We start from the raw sequence: 23,818 nt of genomic DNA on the forward strand, positions 1-23,818 counted from the left end.
AGACTGGGAGGCTCTCAAGCTGGGGAAAAGGATGCCTGGGGGGAGACTGGAGATGTGGGTTCAAGAAGGGGACAAGAGATTCAGAGAGAAGAGGAGCAAGAGGTGAGCAGTGCTGATAAGGAAGAGGGTAAACGGCAAGGAAGCGGGAAACCGACAGAAAGGATCCTGAGGAGCTGGGTCTCACAGGTAACCTGGCACCTCCAGAAGGCTGAGGAGTGAGGGGTCTGATGACCTGGGAGGCTGCAAGGCTGGCTTGTCCTTGGACACCGAGCTCAACCTAAGACTCCTTCCTACCGCCTCAGACCATCCAGCCATGCTCTTCTCTAGCTTTCTCTCCCAGGGCTTGCGAAGACTTTCCCAAAGATAACCGGGGGCAGCTCCTCATTCAGCGAGCAGAAGCAGGAAGAAAAGCGCCTAGTGAGCAATCAGGAAGAGGAGGGGAAGAGACCCCACCAGGGCAGACTGTGCAGCTGGTGTCAGATGACCCCTATCTCTGCAGAATGGAAACCAGTCAGCCACAGCCTGGACGCTCACCTTCTGACCTTCACAACTCGCCTTTGGGTGGGAGGCCGTGGAGTTTCCAGCTTCCTGTTCGGGGATCCTCACCTTGACAAGTTCTCATGACTATCTACAACGCCTCGACGGAGGGCCTCTTAATCTCCTTCCTCAGTTAAATAAGCCGAGTCCTTGCAAACGTGCACTGGGTTATAAAATGCCCCACTGGTACCAAGGCTGGGACTGGGTTCACCTGTGAAAACGCAGCCCAGAAGCCTGCCCAGGGCGTGAGAGTACAGCCTCTAGGCTGACAGAACCCAGGAGTGAGCCAACCAGCCCTAGGAACCCAACGAAGGCGGTAAAGGCATCAGCTGGCATCAATTAAGTGCCTGTCTTCCACTCACGTCTGCAGTTTACACGCACCCCGAATCCTCACAACCGTCTCATGAATTCAGCTTTCGGAAACTATGAGAGATGAAGTCTCCTGCCCAAGGTCTCAAAGATGGAAGGTGACCAGGCCAGGATTCAAGTCCCAGTGAGCCTTCTCTTCTGGCCCTAGTGAGCCACCCAGGGACAAAGACTGTGGGCTGGAGCATCTGCTGGAGGCCTCTGCCTGTTGTGTTCTCTCCACCTATTTACCAGATGGGGCAGGTCATAGACCTGAGAGAAACTGAGGCCTCTTCTGCCAGCAAAAGGGGAGCCTGAAAGTGGTGACATCAACAGAAGAGTATCCATGGTGATGTTCTTTCAGTTCTAGGCAACAGACCCCTGGTTCTGAGAGACGGAGAGGCCATCAGGCCGGCACTTTGCAGAGTGGGGGCCCGAGACCCGGGGAGATCTGCAATTTCCAAAGCAACTTAGTGGCAGACTCAAAGCCACAGCTCAGGTCTCCTGACTTCAATAAGATTTGCCAAGGCACCTTCTTAATGGACACAGTGCTTTCTTTTCATCTACCTTTGTCCCTCCTATTGAAGCAGGAGGAAGTTTCCTGAAGCAATTCTCTATTTGCAAAAATAAATAAATAATTCCAAAAAAGCTACGTTTCCTTCTATCCCATTTTACCAAACAGTTATGAAAATAAAAGGTTTGGCTAACATCACACTTAGGGATATTGTCAAAAAAGGGTGTAGAATCCAGGCCATTTAGTGTGTAGGTTATGACCCTTCCCAGGAAACCAATGTTTCCCAAAGCGCATTCCTTGAAAGTGAGTTATGAAAAACAGGTTCAGTTCTTTTTTTATTAACTGCGGGACTTCTCAGAGCCTTTAATATGCCAACATGGGTGATGATGCTCCTAATAGACAAGGGAGTCTGATTATCCAGACTCTGGATTTCTGGATTTCTCCCAGTCAATCGCTGCCCTTTATCCCTCAAGGGACTCAATGCCAAGGTGAGGGGATCCACTTTACTAGAAAGTCACGAAATGTGCAGGTCACAGTCCAACAAGAAATGAATCCACCTACCAAGCAGAACGAACAGTCGTCCATGAAGGAGCCTTTTCCAGCCATCCCATCCCGGTTTATTTGGCACCTCTGACTACCAGTGAGGACCAAAAGTTTCACGTATTAGGCATTTGCGTTTCTTCCTCTGTGAACCGCCTATGTAGCCCGCTCTTTGTTCTAACAAAATATTCCCACTTTTCTTATTGATGGAGGCAATGCCATGTGGTGGCTAACAGCCCTGGAGTCAGGTTGTCTGGGTTCAAAGCCTGGCTCCACCACCATACTTGATGACCCTGGATAAACTGCTGGAGGCCCTGCTTCTTCATCTTTCCAAAGGGGACGACAACTGTAATAGCCTCAGCAGGTGTTCTCAGATTTAAAGATAGAAGTGTTTTACCAAAAGGTACAAATGCTTTTCAGAGTGTGTTCCTTGCTTTTTCATTTTGTGTAAACTTCTAAGTTAAATTTGCATGCAGTCAAAGCTATCATTTCGGCACTGGCTTATGCACCTTCTAAAAGCCTCTTCCATCTCAAGATCAAATACTGATGTTTGCTCTCTGGGTCTTTCATGTTCGTTTAAAGGTTAATTCTTCAGTCCATGAGAAATATGAAATACGACTACATGCTGTTGCAATAGAGTTTTAGTGTGTTTTCCTTCAAAAGTATTAGCTGTTTCAACACATTTATTGAACAATTATTTTTCTCCCCAATAGGAATACCACTTGTGATTGTTCTAAGTTGTTCCGTTACTAGGTCTGTTTCTGAGAATTCTGACCCATTTGCTTCCGCCACTCAGCCCGGAGCTCTGCAGCTGTCTTCAAGCACTGCCTGCTTGCCTCTTAGGTGACTGTCTTTAAATTAAATGTACCAAAATCAGCCTGTGCTTCAGCATAAACCAGTTAGAACAGGTAAGATGCCAGGGGAGATGGGGGGACAAGAGCCCATTTGTAACAGCAAAAGGACATGCCACCTAGAAATAAGCTCCCTTACTGAACCATCCCATTGGTTCTTGCAGTGCACTGCTTTTTCCAAACTTTTTACATTTGTTTTAACTGAAAGTATAGTGATATGCTACTTGTGTCCGGGCAGGATGCTTTCAAAATAGCACTATCCCCCCAAACACACACAATGCAAAGTGTGGAGGGGCGCGGGGCTGCAATAGGAAGCTTTGCCTTTGCCCCACTGTTCCAACTGAACCTGGGTTCCCCACAGCTCGGCCGGTTGAAGGCAGTGGCGGCTCCTCTGCTGGTCAAGCTCTGGAGGAGCATCGCCTGCCCAGAGCTCCACGCCAGCAGCGGCAGGAAGAGAAGTTTAAGTCCTTTTCCCTGAAGGTGACCCTTCTTCCCCGGCCCTCATTATAAATTTCCTTTACATTTTCACTTTTAAAAGATGACTTAGCTTTGGCAGGACATGTAAGAAACGGCACTCTATAATATTTTCATTTGTAAGACTGTAATTCAGTGGAAAATACTGACTGGAATCAAGAGGTGGGCTTGACACCTCTTCTTCCCAACCTCACCATACGCATCACCTATCAGGTCCGAGACTCACTGCCCTCCTCCATTCCTCGGTTTCCTCCCCCTCACTTCACAGAATGGCTATGAAGACAGATAAGGTCTGGATGAAGTGTATTAATAATGAGACCATCTATCAGTACTTGCTGACATCTGATGGAGATCCATTAAAAATTTATTTATTTTGGCCAGGCACAGTGGCTCACACCTATAATCCCAGAACTTTGGGAGGCCAAGGTGGAAGGACTGCTTGAGTTTAGAAGTTTGAGACCAACCTGGGCAACATGGTGAGACCCCGTCTCTATTTTCTATATTTAATTTAAAAAGATGAAACAAATTTTTTTCCACGTAATTGAAAAGTATTTTATAGGGAATGAAAGAGGGAAGAGTCAAATTGTTAATCTGAGATCAAACAAAAAATAATTTCTACTTTGAAATTCGTAATCTCTGAAAAATAACCAAAGCTTACTGGGGTGACTATCTTAAAGACGATGGGAGAACATCAATTTTCAAAGTAGTTGGCTTTGGAGAAATTCAAGCCCGTTCCCCTAATGGAAAATCAACCATGACTGTTCTAGGACAGCTCAGGACTGGTGGATACGTCGTTACAGTCTCCTGGAAACAGTCTTTGCTCCCCAAGGAACACACACACAAAATAAAGCCAATGGCCCTACTAATCTCTTTGGTTCATTTCCTTTCTCTCTCATTCATTCTACCGTAGTCGTCTGGATTGCCTTTACAGGAGGCAATTCATCTCATTCTTAATTGGATAAAATGAGGAACCATTATGCTGCATGTAACAGAACTCATCAGAATCTGAAATCACTTCTGGCCAAATCTATGAGGGAGCCGGTCAGGTGAGAGCACCCCAGGAAACCCCACTTCCTCTTTCTAATCAAATCATGCCATTTCTTCCTGGTGGAGAAGGGCTGCCTGGCTGCCACCTGGACACAAATCAGAGGCTGCACTATTAGGTGGCAGGTCCTCAGGTCGATAACAGGCCAGGGTCATGAAAGGCCGCCACCCTCCGGAGAGGCCAGGTTGGGCGGGAAATGGCCAGCTCGGCACCTACGGTCCAGAGCGTGCCTCCTGTTCTCCCTGCCTCAGTCCCCACAGCTGCCGCCCATTCACAGAGCACAAGGCCCACGTGAAAAGACTCACCACAATTTTCCAAGGAATGGAGTTCATTAAAATCCTGCTGGAGGCTTTTGGCTGGAATGCTTTTTCTCCTCGTATAACGGGAACTATAGCAGTGTTGTCTATACGACAGCTCCGAATACGCTCAGAAACATCAGTCACAACAGAGACTGTGTAGGGGCTGGTGCATATTACCAATGATTCCATCCATTCCCTGGCTCCTGCTCCAGAGACAACACTCAGCTCAGAGGAGAAAACTTCCAGGCAGACCCCAGGATGAGGGGGAGAGAGGAAGCCAAGTTTCCCCACCCTTAACATAAACCCATGGGGAACTTCAGTGGAAAAAGCATTTTTTTAATGTTAAAATGTCTTGCATGTGGGCATGTTTATGGATTGGAATACAATTTATTTTTTAATTTTTTTTTCTTAAGAGATGGGGTCTAGTTATGTTGCCCAGGCTGGTCTTAATCTCTGGGATTCAAGCGATCCTTCCACCTCAGCCTCCCAAGTAGTTGTAACTTCAGGTGACTGCCACATTCCCAGACAGAATACAATTTCTAAATAAGACAAAACATACAATGCTCTCCTTGAGGCAGGCACCTTTGGATTTTCCCCTAAAACTCCAAAGATGTGTATCTGCTCTTCTTTCTTCCTCTATTGACACGAGTACTTTGGGAAAAGAATCTGAGAAGCACCAAGGCACAAGTCGCTGAGAAAACAGTGAAAAGGTGGCGAGCAGTGGCTTACAGAAGTGGACAAACATTTACTGAGAGCTGGGTACGACCATTAAAGAGCCTCTAACGCCTTTATGTGTAAAACAAATAAGCACAGCTGCCAGTTATCCTGTTCAGTAGATGTACAGCATGCAAAGCTGACCACAGCCAAGTCCTCCTTCCAGAAACTAATTCCCCACGAAACGTCAGCTCCATAGATAGTGAAGCCTTTCATCTGGTTCTCCACGAAAACCCTGGCACCTAAACAGTGTCTGGTGCATGGATGGTGCATATAATAAATGCTTGCAGAAAGAATAACTCAGTTCTACAGCTCTTGCTACTCATCCTCAGAGCTTATGGTGCATATAATAAATGCTTGCAGAAAGAATAACTCAGTTCTACAGCTCTTGCTACTCATCCTCAGAGCTTATGGTGCATATAATAAATGCTTGCAGAAAGAATAACTCAGTTCTACAGCTCTTGCTACTCATCCTCAGAGCTTATTCACTGGTCAATGACCAGTGGCCCGAGAGAATCCAACTAGGGTCATTCTTTTCGGGGATCAAGCTGAAGAATCCTTGCATTTTGACCTGTGGAAGAGAAGGCAAGGAATAAAGGCTGCATTTCTTCCCAGAGTAAAACACAGTGCCTGACTTCCAGGAGGTGCTCAATAAATGTCGACTGAATCCACTACCTTTTCATCTACTTCAGCTGACACCCCTTTAGAAAGGCAAAAACTTTAAAAAAAAGAAAAAAGAAAAAAAAACAAGGTCTCATTCTCTCACCCAAACTGGAGTACAGTGGGGTGATCATAGCTCACTGCGGCTTTGACCTCCTGGGCTCAAGTGATCCTCCCACCTCAGCTTTCTGGGTAGCTGGGACCACAGGAGCATGCCACCATGCCCAAAATTTTTTTTAAATTTTCAGTAGAGATGGAGTCTCCCTATGTTGCCCAGGCCGGTCTCAAACTCCTGAGCTCAAGCAGTCCCCCCACCTTGGCCTCCCAAAGTGCTGGGATTACAAGTGTGAGCCACCAGGCCTAGCCTAAGTGAAGACATTTTAAATGTTGTCTTTGAAATAAAGGAGGAAACATGCTGGTCTGAGATTGTTGGAATGACAATGCTAAAGGGGAAGCCAGGGAAGAAGAAAATATAAGCCTGCTTACTCTATTAACACAGATAAAGCAGACGGTATCTGGCCTTCAAGATCCCCAAAGGCCGGGGTAGTCATCTTGGGTCCCAGGCCCAGTGCACCTTCATCACCTGGGGGACAAAACTGAGTTGTGCTCCACACAGCTGTCCCTGGAAAAATAATTTCCAGATTTCATTGCTTTAACTATTAAAGACTGAAAACTGAGCAGCACTGCTTAGCAGACATCAGATATTCTGCTAATCAATCGTATTAATGAACTATTAACTAATAGTATCAGCCTTCACGTCACCAATCAATTACAAATGTGTGTGAGCTGGCTCCATGGGCTGCTTCATGGACAGCAGGTTCTTGGAAACGTAAGCAGCAGGTCTCCACTCACTCGTTCACTGAGGCCCGAACGTGGACACGTGCCCCATGTGTTCAGCCTTCTCATCTGTCAAATCACACTCCCTGCAGATTCATGCAGCCCTGATGGGGGTGGCGATGCAGGGGTGTGACAGAGATAATTTCAAAGTATGGCTACTGCTGAGGCTGGCAGTGTGAAGACCTATGCCCAGCTGGCTCTTTCTATTTCTAGAGCGCTGTTCTAGCTACTTAAAAAGAAGAATATGCTGAAATGAATTAACCTACGAAGTTACCAACTCCCCACTAAAAAATCAGAATGTCTCTTCCACCTTTACCTCACTGGCCCGGATACTTTCCCAGCCCTGATGTCTTCCCCTTGCTTGAGTAAAGTCTGGGGACACCCAAGAGCTGAGCCTTAGGGCGACTATAAGAAAGAAAGAAGTAAAGGAACTAAAAACATGAAGTGCCCAATGTTTGCAAGCAGAGACTTTCTTGCCTAGTTAAACAGATTCACGGCTATTTTTGGTTTGCTCTTAAAAAGGCAAAGGACGGAAGGCCTGCTGGGTGCCAATATGCAGAAACAAACACCTTCCTCAGCTCAGGGCTCAAAATACACCCCAGCTGAGACATTTCTGCTCTTGCTGCCAGTGTGCAGAGTAAGGCCATAGAAGGGCCAAGTTTATGAAGCCAAGGGAACATCTTCACATCATATGATTCTTGGCCCTCATGGACATGTGGGTATTTTTGAAACAGCTTAACAACAGATTTCGGCTGGATTCACTCTAGCACAATGGGATTAATATGTAAGAAAATGATGTTTTGGCCATCTGCAAAGGAAGGTCATTTCCCACCAATCAGAGCAGGCCTCATAATCCCACGGCAGCAAAAACTCTGATGCTGGGAAGAAAAAAGAAAGCTGATCTGGCATGATAAATTGGGCTGCCTTGTCCTGGCTGCCAAGCATCCCTCATATTTCTCTTTAATGCCACTCTTTAATCAGACCATGGTGGACTGGATCCATTCCCCCACAGTTACCTGGCCCTGACATCTAAGCGAGGCCATTCCCTTCATGGGGAATGCTGGCAAATCCTGACATTCTCGTCCGTCTTAAAACTGGAGACTTTTCTTGAAAACAACAGTCTCCCCACCTTCATTATCTTGGGCAGGTGAGCAGGGAGGAGTGACTGCTGTTTGCACGGAGCAGCAGTGCATTAGCTACTCTCAAAACATCTGGCTGATCCCGGATTACATCAGACAAAGGCCTGGATCCTTTGCCTTTAGACAGGTGCATAATAGTGTGAATTTTCTGAAAATACAGCTTTGGGAAGAAACTAAAACTGCATGTGAACTTCAATGTCACAACAGTATACTCAGCACAGACCAATCCTTACAGAATAAAAGCATTTTGTAAATCCAGTTAACAGGAAAGAAGAAAAGCTGTCATTCCCAGAGAACACTGGCAGTAATGAAAATAAAACATTCAAAGAAGAAACTTCCAGGATCAGTCACAGGATCCAGTACAAAGCCAGTGCACCGCCCCTTATACGAGCATCACACGTAGCAAGGAGCTCAAAGCCAGGCCATCAATCCGAAAATGGCTTTTGAAGCATGTCAATATAGTTTTTTGTCAGTAGTGATGGGGTTTCACCGTGTTGGCCAAGCTGGTCTCGAACTCCTGGTCTCAAGTTATCCACCTGCCTTGGCCTCCCAAAGTGCTGGGATTACAGGCACGAGCCGCCGCGCCTGGCCAATGCATGTCAATATAGTTTTAATGAGGCATGCATTACCAGATCCTAATTTGTTGAAAAGTCATGCTCCATTTCCATTTTGACATTCCTCATACTTCAATTAAAAAATTAACGAGAACACCATTTCCCCAACCCACTCTGGATGATGGAATCCACTCTGGCCTCTTGTTCAGCCTCTGAGGTAGACAGGGCCCCCAGGTAGCCTCCACACAGCCAGAGAGGAGAGCTGGTGCCTCTCAGGCCGCCCCCTGAGGCAGTGGAGGAAAGAGAACCACTAATCATAAATGACCTGGCTCTGAAAAGGGATTTTTTGCCCCATGACTAGTTCTTGCTTTTAAATTATGTGAAGTTAACATTATTCTCCATAATATACCTATGTGTTAACATTTTAGATTACTAATGAATTTAATTAACAGTTTCTCTCCCAATAGGCAAAACTGACACACCACATAGACATGCCACATTTAATCTGTTGCTTTCAGTGTGACTAACCCAAAGGAACCTGGCAAGCAGGAGAAATCAGACCTCCCGGCGCTCCCAAACCACATCCCTATCCTGGCTTCTTCCCTATAGAGTCTAAATCATCTAAAGGAGGTGAGGTGGCCATATGTACCTCACAGGGGTGTTGTATGACTTTGAAGAAATAATAAACAACACAAACAGAAGTCCCCAGCTTAGTCCTCGGCACCCAGCAGGTATTCAACACATGTCAGCTGTCCACCTCAACCTCAGCCCACCTCCACCAGCTCTAGCATACATTCTACAGAAGACAAAGTTAAAAACAGAAAAGCAGGATTGCCTGAGGTCAGCAGTTCAAGACCAGCCTAGGGAACATAGGGAGAGAACCAGTCTTTATGCAAAATAAAACATTTTTAAAAATTGGCCACATGTGGTGGTAGGTGCCTACAGTCCTAGCTACTGGCAAGGCTGAGGCAGGAAGATCATTCGAGCCCAGGAGTTTGAGGCTGCATTGAGCTTTGATTGTACCACTACATTCCAGCCTGGGCAACAGAGCAAGACCCTGTCTCTCCAAAAACAAAAAAAGAAAAGTAGTATGCTCTGACAGTAATCTACAGAATGTCACACACTACATCATAGATCAGTGGTAGATATGGTCTGGCACTTCAACCCATGTCCAAGTACCATCCTGCAACTAAGCTTCAGAGGTGATCTCTCTCATTATCTGGCTATGGCGAAAGACAGCTCTTGATACTCTCCTTCATTCGCCATCAATGCTGCAATTTCCCTGTCGAGCCTAGGGAAAACCGGCACAGGCAGCAAGGGAACCAGTTGACCAGGTTTTCATAAAAGCAGCTACATGCACATCCCTGAAAGAGAGAGTGATGAGGGAATCCCGGAGAAAAGACACAGCTGTAGTGAAACACTTCAGTTGCCATAAGAACAAAACAGCCTATTAAACACCAGGAAGGGTCTACTGAGAAAAATTTGTTCATCATTTCCTACTTCTATGTTTGGCTTATTTCTAAAATACAGTAATAACTAAATTGGCAAACTAAATTTAAACTCAGCCAAGCATGCTTTCATGCTGAGTTTAGAGGAAAAACAAGCCCCTGCAGCTGACCAAATTAAAGGCGGATCACACCTTCAACTTTTGCCCCCCTCTTCCACATAGGATCAATCACAGATTTCTGACCAAGAAAAATGCAAAGCCGTTAACGCACTTCCCAGACCGCACTCTGTAGTCCTACCTCACAGGACTGCTGAGAGTTTAAATATGGCTGCACATGAGGCGCTGCATACAAGCTCAGCAGTCAGTGGGCTGATGGTGACCATTCTCACCACATCAAGTCCAAGGTCTCCTCACTTTCAAGGATACCTCCTACCTATCCAACTTCATACTTCAGTTATTTCTCAACAAAGGACATCTCCTCCAACCCCTCCAGCCCACACCGCCCACCCGCCCCCAGCTCACATTTCACACGCTCAGGTCCAGGTTCTACACAAAACTGGACCCAGCCAATCTAATGGGCAGGCCAATGTTTAGAAATCAGGATATTCTGTCATGCGCAGTAGCTCACGCCTGAAATCCCAGCACTTTGGGAGGCCGAGACAGGCAGATCACTTGAGGTCAAGAGTTTGAGACAAGCCTGACCATAATGGTGAAATCGCGTCTCTAATAAAAATACAAAATCAGCTGGGCACGGTGGTGGGCGTCTGTAATCCCAGCTACTGGGGAGGCTGAGGCAGGAGATTGCAGTGAACCAAGATCGCCCCACTGCACTACAGCCCAGGTGAGAGAATGAGACTCTGTCTCAAAGCAAACAAACAAAAAAACCAGGGAATTTTACATAAAAACCCAAGTATATGGCTCCTCTAGAAAAATGTGAAAATGAGCAACAGAGGCTCTATTTCCAACAGGGCAACAAGCACCGGGAGTAACGCAGACAGCTGCCCTTTCCACAGGGGCCTGTGCCTCCAGATCCCGCCAAGCCCACTTCAATGATCTTCCTCACTCGCTGGTTCCTGGCTGGGGACCCCTTATCCTGAGCACACAGTGCGTTCATTTGCATCACAACTATGTTACTACCCATCTGAAATGTCGACTGTCTGGTGGGGCCCTCTCTTTTTGATACCTGCCTTCTCTCCACTTACATCAGAAGCACGTGCAGTTGTCTCTCTGAGCAGCCAGTGACCTCAAGAAACCTCTTTCTTCCCATTTCCTGAATTACTATGAATGAGATACAACAGATTCCCAACTCCTTCCACAGGCTCCGCTCTGTGTCACACACTTGCCTCTCAGCTGGGAGTCTGCATCCCTATAAATATACAAAGAGTGGCACCGCAGACCTTTCGGGCTGCTGTATAAAGTTTTCTCTGTGAATGACATGCGTGCCTCTCCTAGCAGTCACATATTTTTCCTAGTAAAACTGTTCTGAATGCATACAATGGAATTAAATAAATCACTACAGCATATGAACAAGTTCCCAACCCACTCTAAAAAGATACCTCACTAATGAGCCATGCTTGGCAATGGATAATCACATCCAAGACCACATGGGACACAACAGAAAAAAACAGAGGACCAGACTCAGGGACTCGCGTTCCAAACCCAGCACCGGAACTCACTGCCAAGTGATCAGGGTGATTCAGTTGGCCTCTTAAGACCTGATTTTATTCCTTTCCAATACTTCCTGTGGCTTTATAGATGTTTTTGAATATTTTGGGCACTCTCCAATAATATGGTGCTAGTGAATTTGAGGCAACATCTTGAGACCAATCATTCTGAGCATAAAAATCTATGAAAATGAATAGAATATTTAAAAACTAGATGTGACAGGCCCTTTAACAAGCCAACTTTTGCTTGTTATACCTTTTCAAACTAGAAATGAAGCCACGGAAGCATCTTACAGGTAGACGCTTGTACTGTGTTGGCTGGAGAAACTCATACAATAGCAGAGACTGATAGTGTCTGGCCTGCGTGCACTGCCAAATGCCTGCGGGATGGGTATAGCCTCTTCCCCGCCACGTCTAAATGCATGCTTCTAGACACTGAAGACAAGGCAGGTGGGGAGGGAGCAGACTGTCATTAACTTCAGAACTCCTAACTTGGGCTTCATCAACACAGACCACCATATGGAAGACCACCATATGAAACCCATCTTCTCTCTGCCTGGAGGAATCTCATAGTCCAGTGGCATGGTCTGCCAGGGAGAGAAAAGGTTTCCTGTGTTGTGAATTCTGCATGGAAAAAGCTACACAAAAGCAACCCGCTCTTAGCCGCAGTCTCAAATGGAACCATATGAAGGAGGCACATACCAGGTCGATCAGGTCGCTGAGGTTTTTCTCGATTTGCTGGGGAGGCAGGCGCCTCATTAGGTCCAAGGCACAGTCCAGCTGCTGATCACTCTGTGGAGGGAGAAATACAAGTGCATCAGTCATTTTTGCCAGAAGGAATATCAAAACCTCCTTTTAAAAAGCATGCTTGTCCAAGGCATTCTAAAACCCAAAGAGCCGTGTAGTGGGCCCTCTGCCAGGTCTCTGTGTGCCGCTAGCCTGGAGGTGGGGACTGTGCAGGCTGTCTGCTCCCCTTTGACAGCAGTCTCTGTCTCAAGTGGGGGCATCCAAAAGACCCTGAAAGAAGTGGAAGCAGGCTGGAGACGTCAGAAAGCTCCCTCGCCGGCTCCCCTGCTCTGCTCAACGGGCCCTGGCGGCTGCAGATGTCGTGTCTCCCAGTTGGTTCCATGGTGAGCACACTCAAGTAGCGGATTACTTTTGCCCTTTGTTGTAACCTGGGTATAAACATCAGGTAACATCCCCAAGCCAGGTTCCTTGACGAGCTCCAAGCGAGGGGGAAAAGCCAGGCAAAGAACAAGTGGCAAGATGCACACGGGTTAAAAGTGCTTCATTCATTCAATGGAAACTTAGGACACTAAGACCTGAACTACACCAGTCAAGAGCTCGCTCCACCCAGCAAAGTGGACTGCAAATGCAGTCAACTATGTCACTGCAGCAGCAGAGGACTGGAAAGACAACTATGACCCTTGTTTATCAAGTACTCTTTTAAAAAATGTTTTTAATTCTTTTAAAGACAGGGTCTTGCTATGTCACCCAGGCTGGAGTGCAGTGGCACGATCTTGGCTCCCTACAACCTCCACTTCCCAGGCTCAAGTGATCTTCCCACCTCAGCCTCCCAAGTAGCTGGGATCACAGGTACATGCCACCACACCTGGCTAATTTTTATATTTTTAGGGGGACAAACATGGGGTTTTGCCATGTTGCCCAGGCTGGTCTTGAACTCCTGGGCTCAAGCAATCGAACTGCCTTGGCCTCCCAAACTGCCAGGATTACAAGCATGAACCACCGTGCCCAGCCCAAGCACCTTTTTAAAGCTATGCATCCTGTGCTTCACAATACTCTCCTCACAGTATATATGCTGCAAGTATTTACTAAGAGCCACCATGTGCCAGTCACCATAAATATATAAAAAAGAGATAAAGGGAGGGGGAAAGGAAGAGAACTGAGCAGAGGCGAGGCTGGTAAAGTGCAAAGTAAATTCAATGCACAGTGGGTTCTAACATGGAAGCCTAGACCTCAGGAGATGAGACAAGAAATAAAGTGAGAAAGGTGGGCCAGGTCCAATGGTGAAGACCTGTGTATGCAACTCTAAGAGGTACAGGTGACTCCAAGTAAGGCAGATGGAATCTCCAACACTACCCAAGCAGAGAGGCACTATCTAATTTGTATCTGGAATCTGCTCTGCTCAGACCAATTTCAGGATTTTTGAAAGGCCTAAATCAACAAGCTACAGCCTCATAGAATACACAGAGTAATCCTCAAAATGCCACATTTGGCCTTAATGAAATACAACTTTTGAATATTACCATTTATAATCCAGGTCTCTTAACCACTAGTAGGCCGTGGGACAAGGACCCACTTCATAGTCACCAAAGACATAACACATTATTAAGGAGAGTCAATTTCGTTTTTTTAAAACAAGATATTGACATGCAATATACAGCCAGCTGTTTTAAAAAGAATGAAAGAAAAGAAAAAGCCTGTCCCTTGCTCAAAATGGCTATCAGTGACAACATACAACGAACTGGCTCTCCTGCAAAGAGTAAAGAAAAACACCACCCCAGAAACTCTACCACTTGTTTTGCTTAATGCCAGCAACATGAATTCCCCACTTGTGCCACGCACTTCTATGCCAACATGTCAGCCAAGGCCACAGTGACGGGTTTGGCCCACTGGCATGAGAGGAAATTTTAACACCATGTCTAGGGCAGAACACACAGATAAGCTGATTTGACTCTAGAGGGACATATTCAATTCCCAGTACTGCCATTCATTAACTTATGGCCTTGGGCAGGTTTCTTAATCTCTAGAAGGCTCTATTTATTTATCCATAAAATGGGAACACAGTATCTTTCTTAGAGACTTACAATAATTTAGTAATGCATGTGAGATGTTTAATACACAGTAGTATGTGTTTAATGATTAGGGATATTACGTGCAAACAAATATATAAACAGCTTTTAAATATTTTAAAATTTTAAATGATTCCCCTGCCCAACCTCCCTGCCCCTCAACCCAGCCCTGGATCTCTCTCTCTTGCTCCCCTTATACTAGAGCTAATGTTCAAACTCAATAAATAGCTAAGCATTCTCTTGGCTGAGCAAGAATAGAAAACCCTAAATGATTCAAGTCAAACTCGTTAAAAGGTATAAACTAGTATTTCTCAACTAGGGATGATTTTGCACATGTGCACACACATACACACACACCTCCAACCAACCCTGCCAGGAGACATTTGGCAATGTATGGAGACATTTTTGTCACAACTGGGAGAGAAGAAACTACTGACATCTAATGGGTAGGGGCCAGGGATGCTTCTAAAGGTTCCCAAACGTGATATACAGCCTCCCCACAACAAAGAATCACCTGGCCCAAATGTTAATAGAGTTAAGGCTGAGAAGCCCTGGGCTAAAAATAATTGCTTCGGGGGCTGCAGATTCCCAGAATCTGATAGACGATAAAGTCCCTCTCAAGAACAGTGCACATGCAGGGAAACATTTTATATTCAATTCTAATTTAAAGACCACACAAAACCCCTAAAAATTTCTGGTCTTCAGAAAGTATCTCAACTAGATATTAGCAATCCTCCTTATAAAAGAAAAGCAAATTAAGATATAAGGAAGCCTGTCTAATTTGAAACTGTGATCCAGGCAGAATATAGAAGGGATTAACCAGAAACTGAGCAGTGTTATCCAGGAAAAGACCTAAGTTGACCAGAGAAGCTCAAGGTGAAAGACGCTGTTTTAATCCTTCTTCAGAGCCTGTTCACAACCCCAGTTCCCATATGCTGATCACATCCCCACCCCGCAAGGGGGCTAGACAGTCCTCTGTCGGCCTGTGTCTAGTTGACAGTACTAGAATACCACTATGAAACGATCTGACTGGTATTTTGCATTAATCCCAATTAATCTTAATTGGAAATGTTTCACCACAAATTTCTAGGGCTAAGGATGTTTAACTGTCATTCAATGAGGAAATGACTAAATGCTTCCCATAAGTGAAGCAACATGGGAAAGCTTAATGACAGCTTGTAAGACGTTAAAATTAGAGTTAACTGGAGCCATTTGCTTGGGAGTCATCCCAAACCCTAAGGGGTCCAAACAGGAAACGGCACCGGAGAATGAAGCAGATGTGGATGACCTTCAGCTACAAGCAACGACATAAGTGACCCCGGAAATGGAACGATGGGGACGGAGGGAGGGGGCTAGTCCCAGGGGCCTCCCTAGGATGCTGCCACTTTTATATAAAGCTCAAAAACAAGCAATAGTGAACTGTTTTTTTTGTTTTTTTTGTTTTTTTTAAGATAGGCTCCACTCTGTCACCCAGGCTGGAGTGTAGTGGCACAAGCTCAGCTCACTGCAACCTCTATCTCCTGGGCTCAAGTTATCCTCCCACCTCAGCCTCCCAAGTAGCTGGGATTACAGGCACACACCCCCATGCCTGGTTAATTTTTGTTTTTCTTGAGACAGGGTCTCACTTTGTTACCCAGGCTGGCATGTAGTGGCACAATGTCGGCTCACTGTAGCCTCGACTTCCCAGGCTCAAGCCATCCTCCCACCTCAGCCCTCCAAGTAGCTGGAAGGCCACCATGCCCAGTTAATTTTTTGTAGTTTGGTAGAGATGGGGTTTTGTCATGCTGCCCAGGATGGTCTCAAGCGATCTGCCCACCTCGGCCTCCCAAAGTGCTGGATTACAGGCATGAGCCACCATACCCAGGCAATTTTTCTATTTTTTTGTAGAGACAGGGTTTTGCCATGTTGCCCAGGCCGGTCTGAAAGTCCTGAGCTCGAGCGATCCACCTGCCTCGGCCTCCCAAAGTGCTGGGATTACAGGTGTGAGCCACTGCACCTGGCCATGAACACTCTTATTATTTAGACATGTGTTTTAGACTAATATAACAAGGCTTTTTTTGTCTTTAAGCCAAGACAAGGGAATGATAAATACAACATTTAAGAAGAGTAGAAGAGCAGTTCCAGGGAAGCCACGAGGGGAAGATGAAAGCTAGGTCTCACATGGAATGGCAGGTTCAAGGGTATTCATCATAATCGTGATGCTTAAGTTATGATTATCAGATATCTAAACTTTTTTTAAAGGTAATAGAAAAAAATACAAAGTACGCAGGGAGTGGTGATGCGCTCCTGTAGTTCCAGCTACTTGGGAGGCTGAGGCAGGAGGATCGTTCAAGCCCAGGAGTTCTGGGTTGCAGTGCACTATGCCCGTCAGGTGTTCGCACTAAGTTTGGCATCAATATGGTGACTTCCTGGAAGCAGGGAACCACCAGGTTGCCTAAGGAGGAGTGAACCAGCCCAGGACAGAAACGGAACAGGTCAAAAAAATACAAGAAAGAACAAGTAAAGAGAGGGCTTAGGACTCAAGAGTCCAGGGTCCAAGGTTATGCCCTGTCATTAGACGTCTGTGTTCCTTGGACTGCTCACTTAATCTCGTGGCCTGGGATTTGGCCCAGATGAACTCTAAGACTCCTTCTAGATGGACTGCCCTCTATCCTACTGCAAGAGCAGACACACCCAACCGCCACACCCTTCAAAACAAGACCATTATCCTGGATTTGGCCGCTTGCAGGCCAGCAACTGGGCTACAATTCAACAACTGTGCACTGAGTGCCAACCCTGGGCCAGGCCCTGAATCTGGCCCAACAAATGAGACCCAGTCCCAAGCCTCAAGGAACCAATTGTCCATAAAACAGCAAGTAACCACAAGGCCAAGTGGTGTGTCCAATAATGAGACAGAGAAGGTACAAAGAGACAAGGCACAGTTCACCATACACTGATTTGTACTTCTTTGTGTCAATTATTTTCCTAGGACTTCCCTCCCTCACATGGCTACAAAATAAACAGAAGGCCAGTCAGGGGAAGTCACCCGGTGGCTAAGAGCTCCTTAGGCTCCACAGGCCAGCTCCTTCAAAACTCTGACTGGTCCAGGCACCTCCTTTATAAAGTGAGCTTCACCAGTTCCACCTCCCCGTGGTGTGCTCCAGGTGGAAAGGTAAATAGTAAAAGAAGGACCGTTCCTCCTCACCCTCTGGAATTCTCTGCCCATTCAATTAGTCATCTGATCATTTATGTGAGTGTTTCCTAGGTAACAAGTGCTGTTTTCGATGCTGAGTGGTCAACATAAAAGTCTCTGCTCTTCATGGAGCTTATGGTGCAGTCAAAATCAGTATGGAAAAAAAAAAATCAAGGAAGAGTCCTTGTTAGGATGTCAGATAATAAGGAGGGGACAGTTACCCCACTTTAAGCTGGCAAGGCTCCAAGGGGTAGGTTTAGGGATTTTTTTGTGTTATTTTTTTCTTTTGGTATACAAACTGAGATAGGAAATATTTCACTTTGTTTTCATATGATTTAAAGAAAAAGCATAAAATTGCTTAAATCATCCTGCAATAAATAAAACAACCATTAATATGGACTAAAACAATTTCTCAGAATAAGAAATCAGTCAAATAAAACCCTACCATCTACATATCTGCTACAGTGTTCAGACACCTGAGAGTATTGTGAAATCATCTGCATACAGGAAAACTTGGCCTACTAAGCAAACTCCAGGGCAAAGTCTGATTTGGAAACCATCATCAAGTGAGATGTAACCAGTCCCTACACTCCAAGTTTGGTAGAGTAAACACACCATCCACAACAATGTCAATGTCAGAGTAGAGGTTCCCACTAAGTAGGGCAGGGAGCCCCAGAAGATGTCTCAGAATGGGGCCACAGGAGTGGTTTAGTCCTGGATGAGCAGCTGTGCCTTTCCAGGCAGCAGGTGCAGCAGGGTAAGGAGAGGTGAGCCAGGTGCGTGGAGGAGGTGGGGAACCATGGGGGGTGGCCTGGGAAGGTGGACTGGGGCCTTGTCACAAGGGCCAGATCACACCCAAACTACTCAGGGGGCAGCTAAGCTGGCCCTAGGAGCTAGGCTCAGAACCTCACTTCTCCCTCAGTTTTTTGCTCCTGTCCAGTTTATAGGTAAGGCATCTGTGCTACATTCTTTAAAATCTACTTTTCTGTGAGGGTTCTGGAGCCCCTAGAGATTTTTCCACAGGGAATGACAACTGTTGTTGTGACTTAGAAGGTGAAGCAGATTATATTTTCTAAAAATGACCATAACAAGCAGTCCCAGACCACATGCTCCTCCTGCACCGTGACTGTGACACTCCTCCCACATGGGGGGAGCGAGGTCTGTGACCCCTCCGCTCTAGAACCAGAGGAGCTTTTGTAACTTTCTATCACCAGAGCCCAGCACAAATGATGCCCTATGACTTGTAAGCCCACAAGAGACAATGCAGCTTCTCTCTGCCTGCTGAACACACAGGCCTGGAGTCCACTCAACTGCCCTGAGGCCACCTCGTGCAGAAGAGTCCCTGAGACTCCATGGACAGAGGGAGGCCCACGGAGCCCCCAGGTGCTCAAGGCTCCCACTGTTCCAGCTTCAGCTATCTGACTGCAATAGCAGGAGACCCCAAGCCAGAACCACCCAGCCAAGGCCCTCCTGAATTCCTGACCCACAAAAACCATCAGAGACAATGAAATGAATTATTATTTTAAGTCACTAGGTTTTGGGGTGATTTTGTCAGACGGCAATAGTAACTGACACAGAAGAATTTGTCTGGTGACCTTGGGGAGACAGCCTGACCAGAGACGAAACTGGGGGCAGAAGAGCTAGTAGAGGAGCCTCTACAGCAGCCAGATCTCTGGCTGGATGGCCAGAGAGGAAGAGAGCCAAAGACTTTAAGGTCAGAACAGATAGGACGAGGTCAGTTACTGGAAATGGGAGGAAGCCCAAGGAGCCTGAGATGCCTATGTTTCCTAGCTGGGGCCAGCTGCTAGAGGATGGTGACACAGCCTCACCGGAGTGTGTGTGGTTTGTGTGTGCTTTTAAAACCCACTGTTTTTAATTTCAAAGACAGGCACAGGCAGTAACTCAAACTGCTAATGCTTGCAAGCAGAGGTCCTGCTTGGCCTGCTGTAGTGGCTGGTTAAGGCAGATTTGTGCTTAACAGCATCTGTCTGTACATAAACAATCAACCAAAGCTTCAAGACCTTCGGAGTTTGTTCTTAAGTTCGTCAAGACCTTCACTCGTTTACATTCCCAAGAGGCTTAGCAAATAACTTCATAGACAGCACAAAGGTAAACTCTGCTGGCGCCCAGAATGACTTACCACAAATTTATGGAGTCTCACTTAACCATGGTTTGTCTTGTATAATCTGTGACCCAATAAGCAACTTTGTTTAAACGTCGAATCTGTTTTCTGCCATGTGGCCCGGGAACAGTTTGTGCTGGGGGCAATTTGGGGAAGGAATCCTGGGCCAGCCCAGCCGACCACTCATCTTTAGGTCACTCTGGAAAACCGCACATTTTAGATTAATAAAAAGAAAAGTGCTTCCTCCACTGCCTGAGTGTCCTCTGGGATGTGATGATAGCTATGCAAGAGGGAGATGCCTCAAACACAAACACGCACATACCCCCTGGATGACTTTCTGTTCCCATGGGAAAATCCAATACCCAAGCTATCAAGGGAATCACAACCACGGTGGAAGTCCACTTGGTAGACCAAGCCTCCTTCAGCCTTTTGGGGTCTGCTGTCTACCATCATAGCTGAGTCAATGTCATCTTTTTAAATTGAGGTTTTTTTGTTTGTTTTGTTTTCTAAAAAAAACATGCAACATAAAATTAACCATTCTAGTCCTACTCTGACCATACAGACAAATATAAAACCCTGGGAGACGGCAGGGCAACATGAAGGAGGAGCCTGGCTCCTTGGACAACCCACCTTGGACATCCAAGGTGGGACAACAGGTCAGAATGGGTGACCTGTTGTTATATGAGAAATAAACTCCTATCTCATTTGAGGAATAAAATTTAACCACTTTAGGGCTGGACACAGTGGCTCATGCCTGTAATCCCACCAGGGAGGTGGAGGCGGCTGGATCACTTGAGGTGAGCATAGCCAACATGGTGAAACCCCATCTCTACTAAAAATACAAAAATTAGCCGGGCATGGTGGCAGACGCCTGTAATCTCAGCTATGCAGGAGGCTCAGGCAGGAGAATCACTTGAAACCAGAAGGCGAAGGTTGCAGTCAGCTGAGATCATGCCACTGCACTCCAGCCTGGATGACAGAGTGAGACTATCCCTGCCCCCCGCCCACCCCCCCCAAAAAAAAGAAAAATTAGCCATTTTAAAGTGAACAATTCAGTGGCTCTGTTGTTAAGGTCATTTGGATTACCATGAAAACATAACTGCTTTATGTGTCTCTCTCTTTTTTTTCTTATAAACAAGTCTCTCCTTTAAAAAAAAACTGTTGGGATCACAGAAATTAGATCTGGACTGACATCTCAATTTCATGTGAGTCCTGCTCCTTCATTTTACAACGCATAATGAGGTCCAGCGCCAAGTTTTGCCAGGTTGCACAGACAGAGGCAAAATCCGCACCTAAACCCGGATCTTCTTCATGTTTCGAGGCCTGGTTCTGCCCCGAGCCCTTCTCCCCCGTGAGTCTTTCATCCAGGGACTGTGTAAGTGACTGGCAGACACAGCCGAACAGTGAGATGTGATTCTCGCCCTCAAGGAGCTGTGACCTAAGATAGAGGACAGCCAGAGAAAAACAGCAGGAAAGAATTACACCATCCTCCTACATTTAACGCCCAGCATCCTAGCTACCCCATTATTTTCGAGGACTGGTCCTCCCAGTGACTTGTTCAGGTCATCAAGGTATCAACTTTTTAAAAAATTCTAGAAGACAGCAATCTCTCTAAAATGTATTACCTGCTCTACATTTTTACATAATGCAAATGATCACAGGACAATGCAATGAACACAGCGAAACCATTTCTCATTAGCCTAAGGACACTGTATGAGTAGCCATTCTTGGAACGCAGCCCTGTGTCTGCTTTTTACATTTATCTGCTGCTTCTGCCAGGCTGTCAGCTACACTTCCTCAACGAATATGTTGCTTCTAATCTGCTATGGGTTGAGAATCCAGAAAATTAGAAATCTGCTCTCATTTCAAACAAAAACAAACAAACAAAAAAGAAATTTTAAGAGAAGGAATAAATCAGGTTGAAAACTTGGGGTCCAGAATCACAGCCCACAAATAGTTTGTAAACACCTTGACACTATATGAAGATTACTTCTTCCTTTTCTTAAAGAAGTTCAAGACTCTAAAGGCACAGATAACGATATACTAACAATTCCTACTTTCCCATACAGCCTGCGTAAGCACGTCCCCACCTCATCCCTTGAAACCTCAGTCTTCTTTAAAACCTGGACCTGACGGTACCGTCTACCTCACGGGCCACTGGGAACGAGGTACCACGTCTGGGCCATAAGGGCACTGCCCACAGAGCATCCTCCATAAAGGGTAGGAACTCTCCCAGAGAGTAAAGCATGTGGCTTATCTGCCAGGACTTACACATAACATTCCTTAGGTGCTAGAGGGCCCTTTCCGCCTGGATTTTTCCCTCACTTGACACAGGTTTTCCATTCAGGCTGCCAGGAGTCTCTAGAAAGGTAGGCGGGGTGTTACGTCAGTTTCCAAGTCATTAAGCACCCACAAAGGAGGGCAGGCTTGCACAGCACTCACTCCACACAACCGCCCCTGCCCTGAGTATGATGCAGCACATGACTTCCCTGAAGCCACAAGGAGAGGAGGGGCAGTGACAGTGAGAGCTGAAGGAATTTCACATGTGTCCATGGAAGATCACCTTCCCCTTGTTTTCCCACACTCTAGTAACTCCCTCATGCAGTTTGCTTTCTGAAGCCCTCTGCTCCATTTCCCCAGCCCAGGACAGCATCAAGAAATATTTCCACCATCTCAATTATTTGAAACTTCTCCCTTTTTACTGGTGCTCCCAACCCCATCTGAGGCCATCGAACCCAGACAACTGTGGCAGCACTAACTAGTAGAGTCCACAAACTACCCTGACACCCTCCCCAGCAATGAAAATTTCCACGTGCCTCTCCCTGGCATCTTTATTCCAGAGGAAAACTTAGCAACCTACACACAGGCTCTGTGTCAAACTCTACAACAGCCATCAGTTGATTTTTCCCTTACACATCCCTCCAGGAAGTGAAATATCCGAAATGAGTCACACTCAGGAATCGGAGCTATACTTCTGCTGTAGCTTTTTGGATAACCAATTCACTGTTTACACTCCGAAACCTCTAATTGCTGAATACAGAACAGTTCCTTTGCAGAGATCAAAGTTTACCTGGTGAACCTGGCGAAATGACAAAATTTCTTAAAAAGGAGGTAGCCATCTAGAGTGCCAGAGGAGGGTGGCTGTACAAGCACATTTTAATTGGCAAAGCACAGTCACTGCCCAGCAAGGAGAGTATGCAGGGGTTTATTCTGCTGTTCTTCTATTTCCCCTTTAAGGCACATGTCTCTTACTCCTGCACCCTCCAACTCCAGTCACTCCCAACACACAGCTGGCAGCCGCCCACCCACACCCGCACCTCGGGGAGCTTGCTGATCCCTGAGCCGAGTACTGAAGCTCCCAAGCAGCTCCACCTAAAGGCAATCACTGCCTGCTTTTTACAACATATACAAAGCAAATGGGCCAACCTGATGCACAGACAAACCCTGGGTCACAGGATGACCGACAAACTCATTGCTCAGGGTGGCTCTCTGCCACGTTTCTCAGGCACTGTGCTTGGCTCTGCTGGTCAACTGAGTGAGCTGGAGCATTTTCTCTTGGGTGTGCCTACCCCTTCACCTGTCCAACTTTAAAACACAGATTCACAGGGATGTGACACTAAAGGGGACCCTAAAAACCATCTAAACTGGGGAAAATTGAGGCCTGGACTGACCCGTAACAAACGAGACATCACATAGTAGCAAAGGAGCCATGACCAGAAAACACATCTCTTTAGTACACACTTTAGTGCTTCTGCTTATACAGGTTGAGCAGCCTTAACCCAAAAATCCAAATCCAAAACTTTTTGAGCACAAACATGAGGCTCCAATGAGCATCTCAGACTTTTGGATTAGGGATGGTTGACCAGTAAGTTCTGCAAATATTCCAAAATCTGAAAAGAATCCCAAGAAGTCCCAAATCCAAAATGCTTCTGGTCCCAAGCATTTCGGATAAGAAACCTGTAGCTTAATCATCAGTCAAAATTTAAGAACACAGCTGATTTTATCCAAGAAAATACTACTTCGGGCCGGGAGCAGTGGCTTACACCTGTAATCCTAGCACTCTGGGAGGCAGAGGTGGACGGATCGCTTGA

General features: G+C 46.2%; 1 protein-coding gene across 3 annotated transcripts in view; it reads right to left on the reverse strand.

The window, feature by feature from the left end:
- Positions 1–23,818, reverse strand: part of CAPZB (capping protein (actin filament) muscle Z-line, beta) — a 164,048-nt gene that overhangs the window by 79,543 nt on the left and 60,687 nt on the right. For 2 of the 3 annotated variants that reach the window (XM_011993135.1, XM_011993137.1), the window contains exon 2: positions 12,323–12,412. In XM_011993135.1, coding sequence (XP_011848525.1) covers positions 12,323–12,412 — 90 coding nt within the window. Of the gene's footprint in view, positions 1–12,322; positions 12,413–20,493; positions 20,511–23,818 lie in introns of all 3 variants that reach the window. The other variant, XM_011993136.1, reaches the window with a different exon arrangement.

Source organism: Mandrillus leucophaeus, unplaced genomic scaffold (assembly GCF_000951045.1).
Source record: "Mandrillus leucophaeus isolate KB7577 unplaced genomic scaffold, Mleu.le_1.0 Scaffold426, whole genome shotgun sequence".
Lineage (NCBI taxonomy): Eukaryota > Metazoa > Chordata > Mammalia > Primates > Cercopithecidae > Mandrillus > Mandrillus leucophaeus.